The sequence below is a fragment of the Numenius arquata genome, chromosome W (genome assembly GCF_964106895.1).
Source record: "Numenius arquata chromosome W, bNumArq3.hap1.1, whole genome shotgun sequence".
NCBI lineage: Eukaryota > Metazoa > Chordata > Aves > Charadriiformes > Scolopacidae > Numenius > Numenius arquata.
Genome location: NC_133615.1, coordinates 3,544,617 through 3,571,653, shown reverse-complemented (window position 1 = coordinate 3,571,653; position 27,037 = coordinate 3,544,617). Strand labels below are relative to the sequence as shown.

Genomic DNA, 27,037 nt, shown 5'->3' with positions numbered 1-27,037 from the left:
AGTGAGACCCTGGACATCCATGGGAGGATGTGTTTGATCACTCCCTGGTGCTGCCACAGGTTTCTCCAGCACCTCTTGAGCTTCTTCTGAACATCAGTGCTCTAAACTACTCATCTCACTGGGTTATACTCCCCAGAAGGCAAAGCCATGCTCCAGAGCCTCCTCCACGCCAGGACCTAAACACAAGAATTATTTAAATTATAAACGGGGAATAATAAGGCTACGAAGATGATGAGGGGACTAGAACATCTCTCTGATGTGGAAAGGCTGAGGGACTTGGGTCTTTTAGTCTGGAGAAGAGAAGACTGAGGGGGGATCTGATCAACGCCTATAAATACTTCAAGGGTGGGTGTCAGGAGGATGGGGCCAGTCTTTTTTCAGTGGTGCCCAGGGACAGGACAAGAGGGAACAGGCACAAACTTGAACATGGGAAGTTCCACTTAAACATGAGGAGGAACTTCTTTCCTGTGAGGGTGGCAGAGCCCTGGAAGAGGCTGCCCAGAGAGGGTGTGGAGTTTCCATCTCTGGAGACGTTCAAAACCCACCTGGACACGTTCCTGTGCAACCTGCTCTGGGTGGACCTGCTTTGACAGGGGATTGGACTGGATGATCTCCAGAGGTCCCTTCCAACCCCTCCCATTCTGTGATTCCCTGATAATGCAGCAATGTTAAGTGTACAAAATGTCATTTATTGGAGCACTTTCTAGGAAGGGTTGGGGAGGAGGGTGTCCTCCTCCAGGACAGCCACAAGGGATGGATGCTGTCCCAGCCTCTACCCACCACCTCCCTCCTCCAACCCATTTTATTTCTCTTCGGTCCTTTCCAAAGAGCCATTTAAGGCTCCAGCCTTTTGTAGCACGTTGCCAGTAAGATCAAGTATTTAACACAGCTTTTTATATAGCGCCTAGCACTGATATCTAAGCGTTATATATTTCTTTTTGCCCAGTATTTCTGACTCAGTATTTCCTGCCTCCTTGACGCTGACTGAATAAACAGCAGACCAGGGGACAGCGGAGCTGCCGGAGGAAGAGCCCTTGTGTTTACAGAGCAACAAGCCCAACTTTGTCTTCTTTTTTTTTTTTTTTTTTTTTCCATCAGAAGGTGGCGATGCTTAAATTAACCCTCCTTTTTAGCCCACGCTAAACTTTTGCCCTCTAACGCGCTGCTGACGGAGTCAGCCATAAGCCGGTGGGCCCAGATCTGGGGAAAAGTTATTTGGGACTCGTCTTAAAAAAAAATAGCGTGGTGAACTCCCAAGGGATGAATTTTCGGCCGCAGCTGTCTGGGCTGGAGCAAGGGCTTAGATCCGATGGCAAAATGCTCCTTCTGGTCCCACTTGGCTCTGCTGCCCACCAAAAATGGTAGAGGATGGATTTTCCTCCTCTCCCATGGAGTAGCCAGTCCTTTTGGCTCTTCTGGCTTGGTCCTGGTCTTGATGAGGTCTCGTGTCTGGGCCAAGAAGGGATAGCGTTGCATGAGCTGCACCTACACTGAGATGAGGAGCTTCAGCCAAGCTTAGAAAGTGTCCAACGGGGGACATCAGAGGGTAGGCTGAGCCATGGCCCATCTATCATGCATGAACATGGGCCACCCCTGACCTACCCATAGAATCGTAGAATGGTTTGGGTTGGAAGGGACCTTAAAGATCATCCAGTTCCAACCCCCCTGCCCTGGGCAGGGACACCTCCCGCCAGACCAGGTTGCTCAAAGCCCCATCCAGCCTGGCCTTGAACCCCTCCAGGGATGGGGCAGCCACAGCTTCTCTGGGCAACCTGGGCCAGGCTCTCACCACCCTCACAGCAAAGAAGTTCTTCCCCAGATCTCATCTCAATCTCCCCTCTTTCAGTTTAAAACCTTTCCCCCTTGTCCTTTGGCTCCCCTCCCTCATAAAGAGTCCCTCCTTATTTCTCCTAGAGCCCTCCTTTAGGGACTGGAAGGGGCTCCAGGATGAACCCCCCAGCTCTCTCAGCCTCTCCTCATAGGAGAGGGGCTCCAGTCCTCTGATCATCTTTGTGGACCTCCGCTGTACTCGTTCCAACAGGTCCGTGTCCTTCCTGTGCTGGGGACACCATATGAGGCCCAACGTGATGAGCATGCTTGGCCTTCAGGTTTATGCCCCAAACTTGTCCTGTATGAGACCTCTTTAGAGGTCTCCTTGGCATCCCCCCACTTGCAGCGTGGTTTCCCGATGAACTCTTCTCCCAAACCAGGCAGAGAAGAGAGGTCAACCCTCCTACCTGGTATAAATACATTTTATTTTAAACTATCGGCGCTGAAGGAAGGTCATCCAGTAAATGCGCCCAGATTATCTACAGGCCATGGCACCCCCAAATTAGTAATACAATTTGTGTTTAAAAATACAGCCAAACTGATGAAAGATAATTTGCTTACTGCCCTGACATCACCACCTAAGCATGGGGCAAGCCAATCCACAGGTTATTTTTATATAACTCCGTGAGGCATTTCCAGAGCAAATAAAAGTTCACTGGGCAGGGCAGTGACCCGGCCGTCTGGTTTCAGCGCTCTTCAGCCTCCTCAAAGGCTTCTCATCAGTGGTGTGGAGGTCTGTGTGTCAGGGCATGGCTCCATCGGATGTCCCCTGGGCACGCGGGACATGGATTTTGTTCTCTGCCGAGACGCTATTCACTACCGGCTAGCTCTTCACCTCTCTCACGCTGTTGGTTTGGCTCATCCGTTTTGGTTGCACACCCTTTGGAGAAGCGATTGAGTTGCTCTCCACGTTCTCCATGCCCAGCATGATGGGTCCTGCTGGGAGCGTGGCTGACGTGCAGCCAGGTGAACGGCACCCGTAACTCCATTGACCAACTTGATGACAGCAGTGGTCTCCTCAAATGTGGGCACCCTGAGGGAGGTGGGACACTTCTGCATGGGTGGCATTCATGTTGGCTTGCCCATCTATGCGTGCCATGGTTGTGGTCAAACCTGCTGTCTGAAGGCCAAATGTAAGGACAAAGCTCCCCAGGCCACCTTCCTTGTGCTCGCCATGACACTGGTGTAGCACCACCTTGCAGGACCAAAGCGGATGGGTCTTTCAGGCTGCTTCAGGAGACCCCTGGCACTGCAAGTCTGGCTACCATGGAGATTCAGCTCCTGGCAAGCCCAACTCTTGCCCGTAAGCAGACATGGTCCAAAAACCACAATTCCTACCTCTGGCAAGGCGCTTTTCCTACTTTGTCAAAGGAATCAGTGTCACTCCCCCCTTTGGCAGAGTACATGCAAACAATCTGCTTTTGTGAAGTTTGGCCCAACCGGAGGTTGCAAATGGAACAAAACTATTCCCTCCGCAGTATCACATTCTGGGTGAAAATGTTCCTGGTGACCTCTGCATCCATCCCGTGTTCCATCCTTCATGGGGGTCCATCAAAGTCTGCACAAGCTTTTTCATGACTTGAGGAGGGGGGTGGGAGAAGACAGCAGTCCCTTTTCTTTTGCAGGGGTCTTCTTCAGCTACAAAGTTGGGGGCAGAGCGTTTATTGATGGCTCCGCTGGGTGGCATCACCCACTGGGTGCTGTAGGATGAAAAAAAGAGGGTGCTGGGTAGTGGCATCACTCCCTCTCCAGCTCCTGACCCAGGACTGCTGAGTTTGGTTTGGTGGTTGTTTTATGGACATTTTTTGGTTGGTTGGTTGGTTGGTTGGTTTGATGGGGTTTTTTTACAGAAAATATTTTTTTTAAGAGAAAAACTTGAAGAGTCAGTTTTCTCTCTTACAAAGCTGTGGAGCAGGGCGATATGTTTGAAACAGGAACAGGAAGGAGGAGGGTTTCCTGCGGTGGTTTTTTTTTTCTTTCCCAGTAATCTGGGACCACAGAGCCCATACGTTTATCCCAAGCTGCTAGGAATTTCCCAGCATGCCCCAGGAATCCCAAAATATGGCCCAGTTCCCCGGGCACATCAGCATGGACCTTGCCAGGCAGGACAAGAGGGCTGCTGGTAGGCATCCAGCCCAGGAGGGGCAGGATGGCCCGGGGGCTGGAGACGGGTGGGATGCTGCATGAGATGCAGGAGATAGCTTGGTGCCAGGAGATGGAGAGGTCTCGGAGCATCAAGGAAGAGCTCCAGGGTTCAAAGGGTGCTTTTTGTCCCAGGGTGGAAGTGGCCAGTGGGTGACCTCTATGGGTGAGGCTGGAGATCCCTGATGGTGCAGATAAGGGGCATGGGATGCTCTTGCTTGGTCTTTGGACTATTTCTCAATAGTCAGGAGGTCACAGAATCACAGACAGGCAGGGGTTGGAAGGGACCTCTGGAGATCATCCAGTCCAACCGCCCTGCCAGAGCAGGGTCACCCAGAGCAGGCTGGACAGGATGACGTCCAGGCAGGTTTTGAATGTCTCCAGAGAAGGAGACTCCACCACCTCTCTGGGCAGCCTCTTCCAGGGCTCTGCCACCCTCAAAGGAAGGAAGTTCCTCCTCATGTTTAGATGGAACTTCCTATGTTCAGGTTTGTCATTTGCCTTTGACTCTTTTTTTTTTTTAAAGTAAAATTCAAGTGAAAACTCCAGTACGAGTAATTTGGTAACCCTGGGGTGATAACCTGAGCTGGCAAATAACTCTCTCCTCCGTCACCGCCCTGGGGGACTGGCTGGAGAAAGAAAGGACAAACCCTGCAAACTCCCCCGGAGAGTCTGCAAAGACCCAGCAGGATTTGGCTACAGGTTGATTCCGGAGTCGCAGACACAGTTGGGCAATTGCCTTATAGAAACGGGTGTAGAGAAGAATTAGTCATCACTGTTTGGTTAACAAGTGCCTCAGTTATTTTACAAGTCCTTTTCCTGCATATGCAAAGAGATGATTTTTTTCTTTTTCTTTTTTTTTTTTTGTTTTTTTTTTCCCTTTTGTAATGAAACATATCGAGAGCTCCCGTCTTGGATCTTCTGTGCGTACGGTCGGGCCGTGAAAATAATCCTCACGGGTTTTTTTTTGCCTGGATTTCTTTAGCAGCTGCTTTACTTACCTTTGCTTCAAAAGAAAGATCCTCCCGGGTGTTTGGCCGGGCCGTGAGAGCGAACTTCGGTGCGGTGGCTTTTCTCTCTCTCTCTCCCTGGCTTTGCAGAGGGATGGTGGGGGGGGGTGGTGGTGGTGGTGTTGGTTCTCAGCAGCAAAGCCCTTCTTCTCAAGCAGTAGGAATAAACCCAGATGACAAAGATAAAAGATCATTTATTAGAGTTGCCGGATTTTGAACGTTGTGCAACCCGCACTGGGAACGTACGGTGTTGAGAACGAACTTGTCCCGTTCTTTCTTTTTCCCCTGCTCGGTGTCTACTGATTTTTAATGCCGAGGAGAGGTCACTATGGAGACAGACAAGCAAAATCGCGCGGGGCATCTTGCAAGAAGCTCTGCAGCGTCACCGAGAGCCCAGGGAAAAACCCTCTTGGCTCTGAGTGCGATGCACTCTCTCGTGCCATCCTCCAGAAAGAAAGTTTTTAATTCGCTTTTCTGTGTTGCCCCTCGCTCTTTGCTGCCCATTCCCAACACACACATCCCCTTTCACATCCTACCTTCGGGCAAACCCTTTTTTTTCTCCCCACGCTTCTGTCTCCCTGCGTGCTTCTTCTTGATGTTGCTCCATAAATCACGTCATTCGCATAATCCTCGGTCATGGCAACCGTCAGCTCAGGAGCAGGGTGACCTTTTAATGCCAAGCCCAGGCTGCCCTGATCTTCTTCTGGTCGGGCAGGGAGCCAGTCTCTGCCGTAACTTTGTGAGACCCCAGGGAGCAGCCAGGCCATTAGGATGCCCCCAGATGGGTCTGCTGAAGATAAGGGAATGAGCAGGCTGGGCAGGTCCACCTGGAGCACCAAGTCCAGCAAGGCCACCAGCTTTCATTGAGTTTCCTCTGCATTTCGTTTTGGACCCCTCACTACAAGAAAGACATTGAGGTGCTAGAGCACGTCCAGAGAAGGGCAAGGGAGCTGGAGGTGTTCATCCTGGAGAAAAGGAGGCTGAGGGGAGACCTTCTTGCTCTCTACAACTCCCTGAAAGGAGGGTGTAGCCAGGGGGGGTCGGTCTCTTCTCCCAAGGAACAGGACAAGAGGAAACAGCCTCAGGTTGTTGCACCAGGGGAGGGTTTAGGATGGGTATTAGGAAAAATTTCTTCACTGAGAGGGTTGTCAAGCCTTGGAAGAGGCTGCCCAGGGAAGTGGTGGAGTCACCATCCCTGGAGGTATTTAAAACCCAGGCATACATGGTGCTGAGGGGTTTAGTGGTGGTTTTTGTCAGTGTTGGGATGATGGTTGGACTCGATGATCTTAAATGTCCCTTCCAACCTGGACAATTCTATCATTCTGTGATTTAACCTCTTTGTTGCTGCTTTTATATGATCTTTGCTGTGTCTATGCAAAAGAGTCCCCCGTGTCTGTCCGAGGGAGAGGGCAGGGCACGGGGGACACTGTCTCTAGCGCAAGCTGTGACAGTTATTGCAGGGGTTGGTGATATTTCTACAGTACCTGCTTTCTGGTGGCTTTGCTGTGTTGAAATTCCAGCCGCTCCGCGGGCGTTGAGTAATCTCCCCGCTGTTACTAAAGAGTCAGTCTGTCTGTCTGTCTTCCTCTCCCCCCCCACCCCCACCCCGAGTTTCAATTTCCTCCTAATTCTCTCTCTCTAGATGGCCGTTGCCTCTCCCATGGCGATGCGGTTTTGCTGATGCAGCCTGTTGTCTCTGTCCCTCTTGCAGAAGGATTTCACCATGCGGGAGGAGTTGCAGCAGCGGGACGTGGAGCGCTGGCTGGGGTTCATCACCTTTCTCTGCGAGGTCTTCGGCACCATGAGGAGCAGCACCGGAGAACCCTTTCGAGTCCTTGTCTGCCCCATTTATACCTGCCTCAGGGAGGTAAATGGCTTCAGAGTTTCTCCTTCTCCACCTTTCTCCTCTCCAAGCCATTGCTGAGGTGCCCATGATCCACAGATGTTTGCTTTAGGATTCCTAGAGGTTTGCTTTGCCACCATCAACACTTCCCAGCTCAAAAGGACCTACGTCTTTTGGGTTTTTCCTGCATATTGTGTTTCTGCTACTTAACAGCATGTGCTCCAAGCAAGACCCCTTTCTCCAAGGGTTTGCAGAGCCCAAGTGTTGGGATTGCAAACCCAACCTTTGAGTTTGCAAATCCCAATGTTGCAAAAATCCCCACTGAAGTGGCTAAAAAGCTTCTAAAAAGCAGGTGAAGCCACCTGAATAGATGAAACAGACGGAAGGGAGGAAAGAGGAAGAGCAATGAGGTCCCATTTGTCCTTACTCCCCACCTAGTGCAGCAGAAAGCCAGCCCTGCCAGCAGGGCTGGGGACATTGCAAAACCTGAGCTCCTGATGAGCTCATTTCAGAGCCTGAGCTCCCCACGGTTCAAGGTGGTGGCAGAAACCTCAGTGAGGACCGTCAGAAAGGGCAACTCAAGTGTTAATGTTTGATAGAGCAGGAGAGGGCTTTCTCCCATGCTGTTCTAAAGACGGTTTTGTCTCCTGCTGCTGTCTGGAGAAGACTTTCTCAGAAAAATTCAGCTTCCTTGCCCAGGGTTGGAGCTGTGAATCTCAAATTGTCACTAGAGCTTCTGTCGGGCCATAAATAACTCACTGTAAAATAAGTTCTCCCCTAGACCTCGGGCAAGGGAAGGATAAAGAAAGTGCCGGTGATGACTTTTTTTACACGTATGGGAAGTTTCCTCTGAATGCAAACACATCATAAACATTTTCTCTTCGCAGTTATATTGTGGGTAGGGTTCGCAGACGGTGACTGTAGCGGTGAGAAAGAGTCCAGGCATCGTGATGAGGCACACATATCCAGAGGAGGAGGTGGGAGAAGGACGCTAAGAATAGCCTAACTTCCCCAAAATCCCTGCCCACGGCGGTATGTGTCACCTTACGGGGAAGATCTCGGCGTCTGGCAAAGTCCCCGTTCCCCTCCGCTTCCCATCACAATCATGACACATCCCAGCCCCGATTCTGCCAGGATTTTTCCCTGCCCACTCCTGTCTGCCCTTGCCATGCCATCACGGTCCCTCTTGTCACCTCGCCGGTATGTGGGGACACGGTGGCGATCTAGAGGTGTGCAGAAGGACATGAATTTCATGTATCAGGGATATTTTCTTGCTGCAGGGCAGCTCCATAAAAAGCCTTTACTAATTATATCAAGATGTCATGCATAAATTTGCTTCTTAAAAATACATCTCTCTGCTCCTTAGCAGGACAGCTCTGTCCCAATGGTGTCCTATGTCAGAGAAGAAGACTCTTAGCTTAGCTGGCATGGGTGAACCTGGGCCTTCCAACTCTCCTACCCCAAAATGGTTGATGTGTGACTCCTCGCTCTGCGGGAGTCTGTGACCTGTGGGTCTGGGATGGGCTTTCATCTTGCCACCATTTTTTGCCACCATTGGCTAATCCTGACGCACAGGCCCAACCCAGGAGACCAGGACCACCTATATAGCAGCAGTGAGAGGTGCCAGGCACTGAGACGGTTGTCAGAGCCAAAGCCAGGCAGTAGACACAGCCAAGGAGGTAGTGATGAGCTCTTCCAGCTGCACCCAGGAGAGGACAGGGACATTGGCGCAGGTTGGCCCTGCCAGGTGTTCCTGAGATGGTGGAAACCCCCTAATCCTGCAGAGTGCTCATCCCTTGGTGAGCTTCATAAAGCACATGGGCTGGTGTCCCAGGACAGGAGGAGGTGCCACTATGGCCTGTAAGGTTTGGGACCTTCATGTGCCTCGGGACAGGTTCACAAGGTGTAGTAGGGCTCATTATAGGTTTTTTACCCTTCCCTGTGTACAATCTCAGCCCCTCACTCCTAACTCCTCCCCTCTTGTGTGTCCCCCAGCAAAGCCCCTCTGTGCTCCCTTTGTCTCCATCCACCCAACCTTTGACGATAAATCATTACAAGAGGCAAGGTAACACCTCTCCCTCTGCCTGTCCTTCCAGCTCCTCTTGCTTTTTAGTTTCTCTCTCTTATTTTTTTTCCCCTTTTTCCCTTTTCCTTTGTAGCTTTGCCAAACTCCGCAAAAGGTCAGCGAGGGAGCGAGCAGGAGGAAGGGGAAAGTTGCCTGATGACCAAGGCAGGAACGTCTCTTCCCTTCCCCCTGCAAAGCTTCCTCTCTCCAGCTCCTTTTCTTCCTCCCGCCCCACCAATCACTCCTAGTAAAAGCTTATTAACACCATCATTAATTGCGGAGCTGGGCCGGGTGGGAGGAAGCGAGGATGGCAGCGAGGACACCCGTGCTGGGTGGTCCGATGAGGAGGAGCCGGGGACATGGCTGGGGCATCGGGTGGCAGCGCCGGTGTTATTTATTGAGCGGTGTGGATGGGTTGGGTTTGTGGGCTGGGGGGAAAAAAAAAAAATAAATCAAAAGAGAAGTTCATTTCAGGCGAGGCCGGAGTGATAAATGCTGGGGTTTGCTGGTTAATCGAACGGGCATTCATCACCGTCCTCGGGGAAGCGGGCAGACCGCTGCATTTTCAGGTCAGCCACGGCAACGGGTGTTTAATCCCAGCAAAGGAAATTTGGGTCAGAGCTGCCGCCTCTCCCGGGCAGTGTTTTGGGAGCCAAAGGAGTGGCTGTGCCCCTTGGCACAAATGTGGTCCACCCTGTACCCCCATCCCAGGGAACTCTGCCGCATCCGGTCCCTCAAGGGGCTCCAGGAAAGCTGGGGAGGGACTCTTGATCAGGGAGGGGAGCCATAGGACGAGGGGGAAGGGTTTGACACTGAAAGAGGGGAGATTGAGATGAGATCTGGGGAAGAACTTCTTTGCTGTGAGGGTGGTGAGACCCTGGCCCAGGTTGCCCAGAGAAGCTGTGGCTGCCCCATCCCTGGAGGGGTTCAAGGCCAGGTTGGAGGGGGCTTTGATCAACCTGGTCTGGTGGGAGGTGTCCCTGCCCATGGCAGGGGGGTTGGAACTGGATGATCTTGAAGGTCCCTTCCAACCCAAACCATTCTATGATCCTCCTCTGCGCCCATTGCTTGAGGTGCCTGCTAGAAAACAGGGTGGGGGGAGAAGGAAGGGTCTGCCACCATGCCTGAGATGGTGACTGCCTCTCCCAGGAGCTGGATACCCAAAGAATGAAAAAGTTTAATTTCCAGAACCATTCTGTGAGTGGGGGTGATATTTGTGCAGGCAGAGAGTGTCTTCTCAACAAGGTCTGGTGGGGTCAACATTGGGATTTTAGGCAAAGAGGTGGTTTGCCGAGAGAAGTTAAAGGTGGGTCCAGCTCTCCTCAAAGTGTTTTGATGGAGCATGGTGAGTGTGGGTGGTGCTTTAGATTGAAACATGTTTTTCTGTTCGGAATATTGCGTAGTTTAAGTTAGAGAAGGGAAATGGGATGCCCAAGCCCAGCCCAAAGAACGGCATCGAAGATTCTCAGGGCTAAGGAGGGATTTTTACGGTGAGCAGAGGAGACAGGCTTTGCAGATGAGAACCAGAGGACTACTGCTGCCGTCAAATCTGGGGAGCCTGGGAAAAGAATAACAAAGGAGAGAAGTTAAATAGAAACAAAAGAAAGAGCTTTCCTCCTATTCTTCCCTTGGAGCTTCGGGGAATTGAGGGCGAGCTGGAAGAGGGCATTGTTCCTGGGGAAAGGCTTTCCCCGGGGATGGTTGTGCTGCAGACAGAGCACCGCGGGCTTAGCCCTTGCCTGCTTCCAGCCCTGCCTGTCCTCACATAGGACCAGTGGTGGCATCTTCCAGGACCGCGTTCCTCCATGAGTCTTTTATCGGGCTCGATGAAAACGCTTTTAGCACTTTTAGGAAGTTGTCCTGGCTCCCGCGCTTGATGGTCTAAGCAAGAGGCATGTTCCACTGTCTTCTCCCAGCCCACATGCTCTCAACTCTGGCCTCACTTTATTTCGCAAAACCACAGCAAATTTCTCCCTGTACATCTTCTACCCCTCCAGGATGGTGGGGAGTGAACACACTGACATCCTTGCTGTCCCAAAGCCTCTGCCCCATGCCCAAACACCAAGGACCACGTTCAACCCTGCTCCAACGATACTTCACGTTGCACGTCCCCCAGAACCAACTAAAAGCAGGAGGACAACCAAGGGACTTTAGTTCCTGCAGCCTGGCCATCTTTCTTCTTTTCTGTGGCCTTCAGCAGAGTCAGCAAAATGTAGAAAATGGGTTGGGACCAGCAGATGTCAGTTGAACCATCAGTGGGACAGGAGCACTCCAGAGCTCTGTGCTTGGTGCAACAAGTGCCCCGTGGCTACTGAAGACATGGAGATAATAAATAATATTATTTGCCATCTATTGTTCGCTGATTATCACCACTTTGGCCTTTCCTAGCTCTTTCCTAAGCATGGTTGGAGCTGGCTGGTCTTCATCCAGCTCCGTGCTGCCCACGGCTACGTGTGTGTCAACGGGGTTGGCATGGGCCAGTCCAGCTCACTGCCCTCCCCTCTTCATCCCCTGGTGCTGCTGGGGAGAAGATGTGTTAGGACTGGGTCCTGAGGGACGTGGCACAGCTCTTGGTGGTGGCTGAGGTCTGCAGGGAAGGAAGGATTGTAGCCAGCTTGGAGCCACGGTCATGCTCTGCAGAAGCAGGGACAGATGAGTCAGCAATGTGCCCTTGTGGCCAAGAAGGCCAATGGCATCCTGGGGTCCATCAAGAAAAGTGTGACCAGCAGGTCGAGGGAGGTCATCTTCCCCCTCTTCTCTGCCCTGGTGAGTCCCCATCTGGAGCACTGTGTCCAGTTCTGGGCTTGCTAGTTCAAGAAGGACAGGGAACTGCTGGAGAGGAGACAGCAAAGGGCTACAAAGATGATTGGAGGCCTGGAGCATCTCTCTTACGAGGAAAGGCTGAGGGACTTGGGTCTTTTTGGTCTGGAGAAGAGAAGAATGAGGGGGGATCTGATCAACACTTATAAATACTTCAAGGGTGAATGTCAGGAGGATGGGGCCAGTCTTTTTTCAGTGGTGCCTGGTGACAGGACAAGACAGAACAGGCACAAACTTTAACATAGAAAGTTCCATCTAAACCTGAGGAGGAACTTCTTTGCTGCTTTGAGTGTGGCAGAGCCCTGGAAGAGGCTGCCCAGAGAGGTGGTGGAGTCTCTGTCTCTGGAGACATTCAAAACCCGCCTGGACACGTTCCTGTGCAACCTGCTCTGGGTGACCCTGCTCTGGCAGGGCGGTTGGACTAGATGATCTCCAGAGGTCCTTTCCAACTCCTATCATTCTGTGATTCTGTGAATGGTGTCGGGAGGTTTGGCTCTTGTGTCTCGATCTTGGCAGACATTGCTGGGATGCCAACCCAGGAGATGCCTCTGGGCCTGGGAACTGCCACCTTCCTGCCAGCCCTCTACCCTCCGCCAACCAATTGCAGTCAAGGTGGTTGGTGGCGAGGGCTGCTTTGGATGCATTTGTTTATTTTTATGACGCCATTCAGCAGTCAGGTAACCTGAGCAGTTGCCTACAGCAGCAGAGCGAGGAGGTGGAAAAACTGGCTTGCGGGACCTAAAGCTCTAGAAGATGCCAGGTGGCAATGTCACTGTGGTCTCCTCAAGGCACCTTGCCAATTGGGGTCCCACAGGGTGGGCTCTGCCCCCTCTCACCCCCGATAATAACCCTATCCCAGCCCTTACCCCTTCCCCTGTGCTCTTCTCCTGCGCAGGGCTTCTTTCCTGTTCAATGTTTAAGGTTCTTCTTGACTCCTTTCTCCAGCCTGCTGAGGTCCCTCTGGATGGCAGCTCCTCGAGCACATTGAGTGGTTCCTCCAACTTTGTGTCATCTCCAAACTTCACAAGAGTGTGCTCCTCAACTCCTCCAGGTCATCATAAGGATGCTAAACAGGGCAGGTCCTGAGACAGACACCTCAGTTCTCCTCATCACTGGCCTCCAGGCAGAGTTGGGTTGTAACCCAATAGCTACAGCCCTCTGAGTCCAACCATCCCACCAGGTTTTTTACCCATCTGGTTGTCCACCTGTTATGTCCTAGCTTAGATACAAGGGGATTGGATTCCAGGGGTGACAGGGCACCGTCCCACTCTGAGCACCCATGGGTGCATCGAACGGGTCTGTTGGGGCAAGTTCAGAGCAAACTCCGGGAAGCAGCTCATCACAGAGAGACTAATTAAAGTGCAAAACTCCTCCGTGCAGGAGGCTGTGGCTGCAGGACCACTTCACAGAGGCCTCTCCACCTTGAGGGGGTTATTGCTGCTGGGGCTGGGTGGGTACCCTGAGGGTGTCACCCTGAGCATCACCACCCATAAGGGAGATGTGGGCATTGACCTGACTCCAAGACAGATGCTTTTATGGTCTCATTACCAACCCTGAGGGACTGAGGGCAGCGCCCAGGTCCCTCTAACTTGGTGTCATCTCCAAACTTCACAAGAACGTGCTCCTCACCTCCTCCAGATTCATGGATAAGGATGCTAAACAGGGCAGATCCCAGGATAGACACCCCCAGGAGTGGTGAATCAGCCCCACAGAGGCCGTGGGGAGCAGAGCCGGCAGGCTGGCAGCAGGCAGGACAGTTGCTCCTCTGCAGGACTTGTCTCCTACCTCCAGTCTGGTTGGCAGAGACGGTCCCGTTTCAGCATCGTTTAAAATCTTGGCACGCTCCCATCGCTTCCCTGCCTTTGGTAGGCGCTGCTGACTGAGAGCCTCGGGGGGGGTTGGTGCAGGGAGGATAAATACTCCCTGTCTAATTGCCTTTCCCCCACGTCTGAGTCTGCGGTGCAGCGCGTAGACGGGTATCCACTCCCCTCCCTTCTCTTAGCGCCTGTTATCTCCTGGGGCCATGCTGTGTAATTTAGCAAAATATTCTAACACGGTAATTAACGTCTGAACTTCAAGAGGGCACTGCCTTTTCACTGTCTCCTTCAGAGGAAGAGAGAGGAAAACCTTCCCGGCTGCAGTCAGACGAGCGAGGAGGGTGGTGCTGTTTGGAAAAGAAAATTGTATCTTTTAACGTGTTGGGTTTTTTTCTTTTTTTTTTTTTTTCTTTTTTTTTTTTTTTAATCACTCTCACTTTTAAAAAGCATCAGCCTATTGAGTCAAAAAAAAAAAAGGGTCTTTGACAGTATAATGAGATGCTAGGATTTTTTAAGATTAGGCTCCTAGTCAGAGAATGGGACAGAATTTGTCCTTTATTGAATGAGCAAAGGCACCAAGGGACCAAAGGCACCAAAGGACCCTGACCCTGTGCCACCCTTCCACCCAGGTCGCTCCATGAAGCCAGATCTGACCAGAGAAAATAAGTCCTTTGTGAAGAAGGGGATTTATTTCCTCATAGAAGTCCCCTTCTGGTCCTCCCCGTGTGGTTCTGCAAAGAGCAGTGGTTTGGTCTCCGATCTGGTAGGACTGGGGCAAACTGGGAAGTGGTTTGTAGGGGGAAAGGATGGAGGAGAGATGAGGGATGCAGGCGAAGGAGGGAGGAAGAGGAGACTGGGAGTCAGAGACATGGGAGAAGGAAGGAGAAATGGGGAGAGCAAACAAGTGGGGAAATGTCCTGGGAATCCAGAAAAGGAGGATTGAGGACCTGGAAAAGCTGGGATTTGGAGCGGGCAGGGTACACTGATGCCTGGGGCGATGTGGACCTTCGGAGCCGTGGCAGGAGGTCACGTGCGGGAGCAGGGTCTGCAAAGAGGAGGGACGAGCACATGTCTGTCTGTAGGACCAAGCTCCTGGCAGGGAAAAAATTCCCTTTAATCAGCATCGTTTCAGTCAAAGGGCGGAGTTGAGGTGAAGGAGAACAGGTGATACGTGGGAGCAGATGAGGACAGACCAAAACAAGGTGGGCAGCACCGATGATGCCTTTGAGGCCGGGTACTCTGTTGAGCGTTTCATGTGCAGAAACATGGATTCTTGGAAAGCTACGCAACTCGTTTAGTCCCAGCATTAAAACTATAATGGCCATATTTTAAATAGGGGAGGGGAAATGCCAGCCTTGTTTCTCTGAGACCCGTGGAGAAGGCAGAGGAAGCAATTAGGGCAGATAAAGAAACGAAGCCAGATACCATCTCACAGGATGGTCCCTCCTCCTCGCGTGGTTTTGTTTTTCTCCTTCGCCCTCCGTACCAGGCATTGTTAGTTCCCAAAAAACCCTTTCAATGGGATGTAAACACCACTATTTGCGTCTGCCGCCGGGTGCTCGCTTTCTCCACGGAGCCAGGAAAGCGGAGAGCGTCCGGGCGAGCCAGGGTGGAGCCCATCGCAATCAACTGCGATGGTCTCTCGCTGCTCCTTCTTTCCATGTTTTGTGTTTCCCAGGGACCCTTGGGATGAGATCACATCCTCCTCTCCCGGGGTTATTATGTCTTCGGGCCAGGCAGGATGAAGCCAGCCGTCTGGGTGGCTGGGTCTCCCTGTGCGTGCAGACTGGGTGGCTCTATCCCTCTGTCTCAACCACCTTCAGGTCCTGAAGGTCCACCTCCAGCCAGGGGATGTGTAACCACCAGGCTACTGTTGGATTGCAGTGTCTGGATTGATGAGTGACCAGATTTTCTTCATCATTGTCTCCAGTAATTGCCTCTTAATGGTTTCCATCTTCGCAGGAATCCCTTCTGCTGTTCCAGATCTGGGGAGAGAGAGTCATGTTTCATGGTTTCCCTTGTCTACAGTGGAAAGGAGTAGGAGGAGTTTCCCACGACTGGCTACAGGATTTTGTTCCTCTGGCCTTTAATTCAATTTGCTGTTAAGTATCTCTGGGTTCCTCAGGAGCCTGACAAGGAGGATAACCAACATTTTCGTTTACTGGATGCGATAAACAAACTAATCTCTTCTTACCATCCTCCCAGGGAGTCCTGGTTGGGTAACAGGAGAATGGAAGTCTCCTCCTCAGCTGAGAGCACCACCTCGCTGTAAAAGGAGTAGGTGCCACCAAATAGACTCCTTCAAGTTGTCCAAAATACATTAGGGGAGGTGCCTCCTATGGACACAGCTTTGGACACAATCGCGCTGGTGGGAGCAGCTCCAGCCCAGAGCTCCTTTCCCCCTATGCCACCTCATCTGAGCAGCTGTTTATGGGACCAGCAGTGACCCATACCAGTGGCTTCTTCCTACGGGAGCAGCGTGAGTTGCTGTCAGCATGTTCTCACCCAGGCTGAGACCAGGCCACCCCAGTCAGGGAACTGGGAAGAGGGATCCCTCTATGAGGTGCATGGGCTGGTGGCACCTTGTACGTCTTCAGCGAGCTTGAAGACTTCACCAGATCTCCTGGGAGGGATGAGTAGAAGGCCATGGAGAGAGAAGGACCATTGCTAGTGGATGCAGCCTGACACAGCCACCTCTCCCAGCTCAGCTGGGTTTTCAGAGCCCAACAAATAAGATTTTGGAGCACAGCAGAACCTGTGCCTCACGCAGAGATCAGCACAGGCAGCTCCATAAGGGAAAGGTTTTTCCCAAAACTTTGTGTTTGGGCAACCTTAGCATCAAATGGGGGAGCAGAGAAGATGCCACTTATGCCTGTGGACATCTAAAGGGCTTCTGTTTCCAAATGCTCACTTGTTTCTTCTCTAGGGAGAGGTCTCACCTGACTTCCTTAGCTCCCAGGGTAGGGGACTCGGTACCCCTTTAGAGAGGGCGGCACTGGCACAGCTTGTTGGTGGGTGCAGGATCAGCCCAGCTGACCTTCTGATGTCCTGGGTTGAGGAGCAGATACTTCTAATGGGAGCAGATTGAAGAAATCCTGAAACTGGCTTTGCTGGTGGAGCGTTTCGTAATTCCTCATCCCCCACACCCTCGTTTGTACTTTGCATTTTCCCCAGTCTTGGCTGTTTTCACCACCCCGCGCCTTGTGACAAGAAGAAAAGGGGAGTTGTTGCAATTGCTTGGAGCTCAGACAAGTGCGTGACTCTCCCCATGCAGAGCAGCCAAGCGGTCCCATGGATCTTATCTCAGGCATCTTCCTTCAAGACTTGCGACAGAAGGTCGATAAGGGGCCGCTGGAAAAGCAGAAAACGACTATTGATGTCTTTCTGCAGAGAGCCTGTGAAGTGCAGCAGAACTGGCTTCTGCTCCCAGGAGGACCCATCTAGCAGACCATGGGGCTTCCAGGAGGTTTGGGGGGCAGGAGTTCCCCAACTGCGGTCCATTAGACCACCAAGAGTGCCTGCAGAGCCGTGTCAGTGGGACAGCACACCCTGCGCCGTAAGAGCCCTCCTGGTTGTAGGGGATGATCATAAAACCATGGAATCACAGAATGGTTTGGGTTGGAAGAGACCTTTAAAGACCATCTAGTCCACGCCCCTCTGCCATGAGAAGGGACATCTTCAACCAGATCAGGTTGCTCAGAGCCCTGTCCAACCTGACCTGGAATGTTTCCAGGGATGGGGCATCTACCACCTCTCTGGGCAACCTGGGCCTGGGTTTCACCACCTTCATTGTAAAAAATTTCTTCCTTATATCTCGCCTGAATCTCCCCTCTTTTAGTTTAAAACCGTTCTCCCTTGTCCTGTGGCAACAGGTCCCACTAAAATGTCTGTCCCCATCTTTCTTATAAGTCCCCTTATGAGGGGATGTCCATGACCATCCTGACCTCAAAGGTAGAACAAATCCATCTTGTTGAGGAGAAAGTCCACCATGGCCCTTCCCAAGGTCTCCTCTGGTTAAAATCAGGACTGGGAACCACCATCTCTCCTGCATCCTTTCAAATATGACATATTCATTCTACTTAAGCTCCAGGTGGCACAATTAGCTGTTTTTTTTTCCTTTTTCCTAATCAAAATGTGTCTCCGTTTTCACCCATTGCATCATTGTGCACCGGTGAGCCGGTTGCTACACCCGGATGATACGTCCACACCACGTTGGTTCCTCTGCGGTCGTGGTCCCCACTCCCCAGAGGGAATACCAGCAGGCACCTCCCCGTGACCTACACGTTGGATGAAAAGCATACCTGTGGGCAAGGACCGAGGTTCCCAGGCTGGAGCTTCACGCCCCAAGGCCGTCTGGATGTCCATGCGTGTTGCCACCTGGATGGATGAACCTGAGCTGCCCGCTGGGGCAAGCGGCGTGTGGGCTGCGGTCGGTCCAGCTTTCACTGGGTCTCAGGGATGTCCCAACCTCTCCGTGGCTCTGGGTGGATGATTCCAAGCTTTCCTTGCTTTCCCCTCTGGAGTCATCACCAAAGCGTCAGCAAACACTGCATGCTAAGAGGTAGTTTGTGGCAAGCGTTGCTTGGATGTCGTTTTGCAAGCGATATCATACACAATAATTAGCGCTGTGCTTCGCAGGAGAAATGTCGCTGTGGCTGGAAAGGGTAATAATGTATGCGTTGGGCTGCTCCCACTCCATCTCCTGGGGAGAAGTTGCTGAGGAACACGATTAAACCTGCGCGGTTTGGTGATAAGGGACGGTGGGGCAGGTTCTCCGGTCCTGCTCGTGGCGTGGGCACCCCTGAGAATCCCAAGTAAGCAATTTAGCTTCTCAGCAGCCCAGGTAATCTCAGCAAGCAGATAATAAACCCAAATATTCATGGGTATGTGAATCCCATCAGCTTAGTGCTCTGGTTTGCTCCTGGTGGTCTGCACCGCGTGGATGTGTGTCCATTGCTGTTCAGGAGGACCAAGCTGGTTCTCTCCATGATGAAGCACAGCTGCAGTTTTGGGGTTTCTTTGCCCCCTCAACCACTGTTGCGTGCCCACCCCATGGGGCTTATGATGTTTACCTCTGCAAAGGTGTAAAGAGCAGATTTTGAGGCCACTGAGGTCAGGGGAGAGCGGTCCCAGTAGCACGTCACGGAAACCAGTTGCACTCAAGAGCCACCACTGCAGCTCTCCCACCACACAGCACTTCCAGGAGCAGAAGCTACAATTTATTTTGCGTTACTTATGAAAATATTTAGCACCCGGTCCCCACCTGGGCAGAGGACCTTTCCCAGTGCTCCATCTTTCAGCAGGACAGAGAAATTTGGAAGAGGAGGAGCCCGATGGTGGAAAGGGAGTCCACCAGTCTGCAAAGCTGCTAGTCCAGCACCAGAAACAAAAGCGAGAAGCCTTTCGCAACCGAGGTTGGGTATTATACGAATGGCCGGGAAGATTCTGGCATGCAGCCTCCTCTCTTAGGAAATCAAGCAGACTCTTTGTCTGCTTTCCAGCAGGAACTGCTGCTTTCATGGCCCCGGCTTCGCCCGATATGGGGGAAACCGGCTGGAGAGCAAAGGGAAGTTCTTCTCGCAGAGAGCCTCAGCCTCCAGGAGATTATTTACAGGTTAAAACCAAGAAGCGTGCGTGAGTCTCAGCTCACCTGCCCCACTGTCTGCCCCGCGCTCCTTTTTTCCACTCCCTCATCCAACCTTCATCAGCCAGTTTGAACCGTGTGGGAAGCCGGTGGAGAAGGATGGGATGGGATGGGACGGGATGGTGCCCGTGGTGGGATCCGGGCAGATGCACGCAGCGGGGAGGAGCAGTTATAAATAGTTAAATAAATAATAATTCTGACATGGGAGTGCCAATTTAATGGGTATAGCGTGTTTACATTAAAATATTTAAAGTACATATGAATTAGATTGCAAGCGATGATTGCGATTGGTTGGGTTCAGGTTTATGGTCACGCAAGTGCCAGGACTTCAGGGTTGTCATTTTTTCTCTGGAGGTCTCAAAGCATTTGCACCCTTTTTTTTTGCAGTGCTGTCACAGCTGGTGACACGGGGGTCAAAGAGCTCTGGGAAACACTGTGCTCTTGCCGAAGTAACCACCTCACTGCTTTGGGGTGCTCACATGGGGCAGCCGTGGGTGGGGATGAAGCACCCTTTGGTGCCTACACCCCAGGGAAGATCCAGCCCCCCCCTCCAGCATGCTAGAAACATAGTTATGATCAGGAACACGCAGGGAGATGGTGACATCTTTCTGAGCCTTCTGAATTCAGATCAATGCACCAATGCAGGTGGCTGACAACGATCTGTGGCCATGGACTTGGGACTCTGGTTCCTGGAGCACCAGCAGATCTGCCTGCTGGGCCCTGCTCTGCTGCAAAGGGTCATACTGAGTTTGGTGGGCAGGTTGTGGCTCCCCCCAAACCATGTATTACAGGCAGAGGTTGAACTGTGGCCCTTGGGACTGGTATCTCTTGATGCTTCGATGGAGCAGTTGGAGCATATGGTGCCTGGATGGGTGAGGTGGGGCACATGGTGCCTGGATGGACACGATCAAGCACATGATGCCTCAATAGAGCAGTGGAGCACATGGTGCCTCAGTGGACAAGGTGCCTGGATGGACAAGGTGGAGCACATGGTGTCTAGATGGAGCAGTGGAGCACGTGGTGCTCAGATGGATGAGGTGGAGCACATGGTACTTTGATGGAACAGTGGAGCACGTGGTGCTCGGATGGATGAGGTGGAGCACATGGTGCCTGGATGGACAAGGTAGAGCACATGGTATCTAGATGGAGCAATGGGGAATGTGGTGCTTGGATGGATAAGGTGGAGTACATGGTGCCTCGATGGAGCAGTGGAGCACACGGTGCCCTCATGGGTGAGGTGGAGCACATGCATTCTTCATGTTCAGCCAAGTCACATCAGATGAGGTCCAGGAGGGCAGCATGAAGGTAGAAGGTGCCTGCCCAAGTCTGGGGGTAGGATGTAGTCTCTGTTTCACCACCGGTAGATAAGACTATTCCTCATTAGCCAAATATCCAAGCACTTGACAGTGACTTATTCACCCTCACAACCACCTTTTGAGGTAGAGAAGAGCGTCCCAACTCTGCGGGTGGGAAGCTGGGGTAAGGAAAGCCCAAGTGAAGTTGCAGCCCTTTCCCTGACCATGTCACCCCGGCAGCGAGCAGGATCATCGAGGAGACCACGGCAGAGGAAGGGCTGGAATCGGGCCACCGTAGGTCCTTCCTAATCAATCCTAACTCCGCTTTTCTTGCTTTAATTTTCACATTGTGTATTTCCCGTTTACTAAAGAATAGCAAAAATAGGAAAAGTGAATATACCTTTAATTTGCAGCCCTACTTTGTGCCATGCTCATTCACCCCAGGAGTGAATTTTTGGACTGCTTATATTTGTCCCTAATTGATAATTATTTTTTTTTCCTTGTTGTTGTTGTTGGGTTTAAAGTAATCTCATGGTTTTTTTGCAAAGAATCTGTGAACTGTTTGTGAGAACTTATCTCAGAGCGTGCGGCTGGGGCTTAACTAACATTTTCCAAACAACTCAGCAGAAAGATAAACTGGGGGGGGGGGGGGGGGGGGGGGAGGGGGGGGGGGGAGGGGGGACTTGCATGTATTCAAAACCCTGGCTGAAGCTTTGGCGAGATAAAAACCGATGGACCACACGCTCATCGAGACGCTGTAAACACCGTCTTCAAAGCAAACAAACTGCTCTCTGCTGGAAACAGAAGAGGGGGAAGACAAAACTTTGAGAGCGATGAGAATTCCTTGAATTACCTCTTTTTTTTTTTCCGAGCTATTTTTCCAGCGGTTGGGGAGCTGGTAAACAAATAGGCGTTTATTTGTAAAGAAAAGGAAATATGAAAAAAACGAGAGGGGGGAGGAGAGATGATGAGGCTGAGAATCAGAATTGTGATTTCAACTAAAGGATGTGACTCCGGAGCACATTTAGTTACGCCGAGCCATTTTCGTATGGGCAGTTTTAATTAGTCCAGCCGCTTTTCCGAAGTTTGCCTTGCCCTGATAAATTTCAGATACTGATGAAGCCAGTTTTCCCAGGTTTTCTCCTTTTTCCCAGTGTTTAGGACCACGCACCCAGCTCCCCGCTGCGTGCAGGGATTAGCTCGGGGCCAGCAAGGCTCGTTCAACCCAAGGTGATGGAGTGGAAGCGGCCGTAGCTTCAAGTGTTGCCAGAAACAGTGATTTTTATCAGCCACCTCACGGTACACTGAACGCTCCAGCTCACTTTCTTGGCCGATGGAGAATCTCAGTATTTTTTTATCTGCTTGAAAAACAACCAGAAACCTGTGCTTTCTCTTGTGGTTTTCGCAAAAAGCCTGAAACGGCGTCGCTGTGCGCGTGACAAAGTCGTAAATATGAAAACAAAGTAAAAAATGTGTATTTTTTGATTGGGTTTCGAGGGTCCTTGCTCGTGGTTTCAAGGTTTGTGGGGTGAGACGTGCTGAGCTGCTACGCTTTGCCATGGCCAGGTAGAGCCATTGACCCTCACTGCATGGAATCGTAGAACGGTTTGGGTTGGAAGGGACCTTAAAGACCATCCAGTTCCAACCCCCTGCCATGGGCAGGGACACCTCCCACCAGACCAGGTTGATCAAAGCCCCATCCAACCTGGCCTTGAACCCCTCCAGGGAATGGGGCAGCCACAGCTTCTCTGGGCAACCTGGGCCAGGGTCTCACCACCCTCACAGCAAAGAAGTTCTTCCCCAGATCTCATCTCAATCTCCCCTCTTTCAGTGTCAAACCCTTCCCCCTCATCCTATGGCTCCCCTCCCTGACCAAGAGTCCCTCCCCATCTCTCCTGGAGCCCCTTGAGGGACTGGAAGGGGCTCTAAGGTCTCCCCGGAGCCTTCTCTTCTCCAGGCTGAACCCCCCCAACTCTCTCAGCCTGTCCTCACAGCAGAGGGGCTTCAGCCCCTCTTCATGGCCCTCCACTGGACTCGTTCCAACAGGTCCATGTCTTTCTTGTGCTGAGGACTCCAGAGCTGGACACAGTACTCCAGGTGGGGTCTCCCCAGAGCAGAGCAGAGGAGTAGAATCACCTCCCTTGCCCTGCTAGTTACGCTTCTTTTGATGCAGCCCAGGATGTGGTTGGCTTTCTGGGCTGCCAGCGCACGTTACCAACTCCTGTTGAGCTTCTCATCCACCAGCACCTCCCAAGTCCTTCACCTCAGGGCTGCTGTCAGTGGACATGCCACAGGTCTGACCCCATTCCATGCACAGCGACGTTTTGGGTCTCTCTTGGAAGTTCCTCCTGCTCTCAAGCTCATGTTTGTCATCCAAAGTCCAAGGAGAGCCGAGCAGGGTTGGGGTTGGTGCACCCAAGACACCGTAGTTTCGCTGCAACCCATGGCCCTCGCACCGCTATATAATCAGTCTAGAAGGAGCCATATTAATTACGGTGCATTGGATGTAACACTTTCCCATCAGGTAATTTTGTGGCTGTTAGAGGTGTCCCCACGGGGATGGAGAGGTTCAGTGGTGGGTGGCTGCCTCTCCGGCAGAGCCCTTCCCTTCCCAGGGCTCTGCTGCTTGGATGCTGTCACCTGATGGTCGTATTTCATCGCCACGTATGTGAAACGAGTGCATTTTCTCATGCCATGGGATTAAAAAAGTGATTTAACCTAAATAAAATTGCTTCTGAAAGCTATTCATCTAAATGATCTATATTCTGTCCCGCTTGCAGGCTCTCAGCAGCGGATACGCTTGGTGATACACTTTACCCCGTGTTTTGTCACTTAATACTTAATTTCATAATCTCTTTCCTCCCCTTTTTCTGATTTTCTGTCCTTTCCTCCTGGAGGTGGTATAAGCCAAGTAGGACGAAGAGATGGAAGAAGGGTCATAAAGGAGGAGGAGGAGGTCACGCATTTCTCACCGCCTCTGTCTTTTCTCTTTTGCAGTTGTTGCAATCTCAGGATGTGAAGGAAGACGCTGTGCTTTGCTGCTCCATGGAGGTAGGGAAGCACCTGCACCACCCTCCCTCGTCCTCATGGCTTTGTCCCTTTTGTCCTTGGCCGTGCAAGTGCCAGGCACCTATTAGATATTTCCAAACCCAAACAGCCCTGTTGCCTCTTTGCATTATGGAATCAGAGAACGGTTTGGGTTGGAAGGGATCTTTAAAGGCCACCTAGTCCAACCCCCCCTGACATGAGAAGGGACATCTTCAACTAGATCAGGTTGCTCAGAGCCCGGTCCAACCTGACCTGGAATGGTTCCAGGGATGGGGCATCTCCCACCTCTCTGGGCAACCTGGGCCAGGGTCTCACCACCCTCAGCGTAAAACATTTCTTCCTTCTATCTAGTCTGAATCTCCCCTCTTTTAGCTTAAACCCATTACCTCCTTGTCCTATCACAACAGGCCCTTCTAAAAACTCTCTCCCCATCTTTCTTCTAAGCCTCCTTTAAGTGTTGAAAGGCCGCAATAAGGTCTTCCCGGAGCTTTCTCTTCTCCAGGCTGAATCCCCCCACCTCTCTCAGCCTGTCCTCGCAGCAGAGGGGTTCCAGCCTTCGCAGCATCTCCGTAGCCTCCTCTGGCCCCTCTCCAACAGGTCCGTGTCCTTCTGATGTTGGTGGCCCCAGAGCTGGAGGCAGCACTGCAGGGGGGTCTCTCCAGAGCGGAGGAGGCATCACCGTGAGATAAGAGATGGCCCTTGAGGGTCTTACCACTGGACTTTTAACGCATGCGAAGGAAAGCGAAAAGTTTGGTAGCTGGGGTCCCACCACAAAATTATATCATCATGGTTCCTTCAAATCTCACCGTGTTTATTTTTCAAGCACAAAAACGCCCGTATTGGAGCAAAAGCTGCCCCGTGGCTTGCACGGAGGAGGTTTGCTGTGCTCAGCAGTAGCTTTGCAGAGAAACGCGGGTACAAATACAGCAGAGTTTCATTAACTTTGCCTTTGGGAAGTGATCGACCTATGGGGATGGATACTCTCCTTGCAGAGAGCAGTTGAAAGCGCACCCTGAATGCTTGAAATTCAGCAAAGCGACAGGCAAACGGAGGAGGAGGAGAACTTGCGTTTTTAAGGTTAGACTTCGGGGACCTCTGCGCGCAAGCCCCACGGGCCTCCCGTGATGGTGGACTCGTCTCTGTCCACTCCAAGCTTGGCCCTTCTCCTCTCTGAGACCACCGAGGGCTTGCGCTGCTCCGTGGAGGCTCCCCAAGGAGTAATTGTTTTAAAAGAAAAAAAAAAAAAAAAACCTTGGCCGTCCTCAGGGAAGCAGCACGACGGGTATAAACGCCGATCTCGGCGGGGCAGGATTTGTTATGCATACAGGAGAGCTCTGCTCATCCCCATTAATGACTGGGAGTCGCTGGCAGCTGTGAATCAGCGAGTAAATGAAGGGCCAGGTAGAAGGCAGGGAGACCACATCACAGCCTGCCCTTTGTTTTGACAACAGCGTGATTTTTTTTTGATTTTTTTTTTTTTTTAAGGTGGGATTTTTTTCTTCTCTTTTTTTTTTTTTTATTTTGGTTTGGTTTGGTTTGTGTTTTTTTTTTTGTTGTTTTTTAAAAAAAGCAATCCGGCGCTGCCGCCTTTGAAGTCAGTGGGAGCTGAACCGTTCGCTCCGCCAGCAGCCCGGCTTTTGAAAACCTCGCCCTTCGCGTTCAGCTCTCGGAGCCGGCTGCCGGGTGGTTTTGGTTTCTCCAAAGCCGTGACGCCTTTCACCTTGCCTGCCCGCCCGCCCCGCCGCATCAAACAGGGGAGGGCTGGAAGGGTGGAGAGTGGCTACGAAAGCCAGCGCGGTGTTTTAATATCACAGAGTCATAGAATCGGCCCCGAAAGCCAACCCTGCCCTGGGCTGCGTCACAAGAAGCGTGGCCGGTGGGGCGAGGGAGGTGATTCTGGAGGCCACGGAGATGCTCCGAGGGCTGGAGCCCCTCTGCTGTGAGGACAGGCTGAGAGAGTTGGGGGGGTTCAGCCTGGAGAAGAGAAGGCTCCGGGGAGACCTTAGAGCCCCTTCCAGTCCCTCAAGGGGCTCCAGGAAAGCTGGGGAGGGACTCATGATCAGGGAGGGGAGCTATAGGACGAGGAGGAAGGGTTTGACACTGAAAGAGGGGAGATTGAGATGAGATCTGGGGAAGAACTTCTTTGCTGTGAGTGTGGTGAGACCCTGGCCCAGGTTGCCCAGAGAAGCTGTGGCTGCCCCATTCCCTGGAGGGGTTCAAGGCCAGGTTGGATGGGGCTTTGATCAACCTAGTCTAGTGGGAGGTGTCCCTGCCCATGGCAGGGGGGTTGGAACGAGATGATCTTTAAGGTCCCTTCCAACCCAAACCATTCTATAATTCTATGATAATCGTAAAACACCTCAAGTTGGAAGGGACCCCTAAGGATCAATATGCCATGGTTGACCTCTTCTTCTCCTGACAGCTGCAGAGCACCGGCCGGCTGCTGGAGGAGCAGCTGCCCGAGATGATGACGGAGCTGTTGGCGATAGCACGCGACAAGATGCTGTGTCCCTCTGAGTCCATGCTGACGCGGTCCCTGCTGCTGGAGGTCATCGAGCTGCACGCCAACAACTGGAACCCCCTGACGCCCACCATCACGCAGTACTACAACAAGACCATCCAAAAACTGACGGCTTGAGGGGCAGGGCAAGGCGGGGTGGGAAGGGACGAGAAGAAGACGTGCACCTTGACGGGCTCCAGCAAGAGCTTTTCCCATTTAAACCCCCCAGCAGACCAAACCCCAGCATGCTCGAGAATAACGTTCGTGGGGTGGGGAGGGAGAAGCATGTTCCTTTTTCAGCCGCGTCGCCAAGTGCCACCCCTCTTCCCCCCGCCGTGGTTTTGTTTTAGGGGGTTTTTCTTTTTCCGAACTCATTGCTCAAGCGGCAGCAACGCATCCCGCCGGGTTATTGTTTGGCTTTCGAAAGAAGACGGAGAATTTGGGGCAGAAAAAAAAAAAAAAAAAGAGAAAAGAGAAAGAAAAAACAACCCACCGCGTATCCGAGTGGGGGCTAGTATTGTTTTCACGCCGTCCTCCTGCCTTGCCCCGGCCAACTGGCAGGAGACAGCAGGCAGCAGATGTCTCGGGAGGACAAAGCCAGACACACACCACACCAGACGCTCATAATTGATGGCTTTTGTCGAGCGGGGCTTACGTTAGGTTCTTTCCCCCCCACCACCACCACCTCTCCCCTCCTCCTCTCGTCTTCGACTTTCTGTGTGTGCTCCTTCCCCGCCCCCTCCCCAGCCCCTACTCGCCAACCCTTCGGAAGCGGATGGGAGAGCGGGACGACTTTCTTATTTGCACTGGGTTTTTCTTTTCCTCGAGCGTTTGTATTTTCTTCTTATTTTATTGTATCCTTGAACGGACAATTGCGAGCGGCTCGGAGATGGGGAAGGCAAGGCCTTCCCCCGAGCTGACTGATGGTTTACGTGAAGATGCTGAAGCAGAAGGAGTATCTTAAAGGAGTCCACAAGCCACTGCAGAAGTAACGTAGCCACCGTTGTCTTGCCAGTGACCTCC

The 27,037-nt window shown here is 52.0% G+C and overlaps 1 protein-coding gene across 4 annotated transcripts in view; it reads left to right on the top strand.

Moving 5' to 3' along the window:
• Positions 1-26,462, top strand: part of LOC141476617 (CBP80/20-dependent translation initiation factor-like) — a 135,608-nt gene extending 109,146 nt beyond the window's left edge. For all 4 annotated transcript variants that reach the window (XM_074165385.1, XM_074165388.1, XM_074165387.1 and 1 more), the window contains 3 exons: positions 6,694-6,849; positions 23,464-23,517; positions 25,937-26,462. In XM_074165385.1, the coding sequence (XP_074021486.1) occupies positions 6,694-6,849; positions 23,464-23,517; positions 25,937-26,152 (426 nt within the window). In that variant the 3' untranslated portion in view covers positions 26,153-26,462. The remainder of the gene's footprint in view (positions 1-6,693; positions 6,850-23,463; positions 23,518-25,936) is intronic.
• The last annotated feature ends 575 nt before the right edge of the window (positions 26,463-27,037 follow it).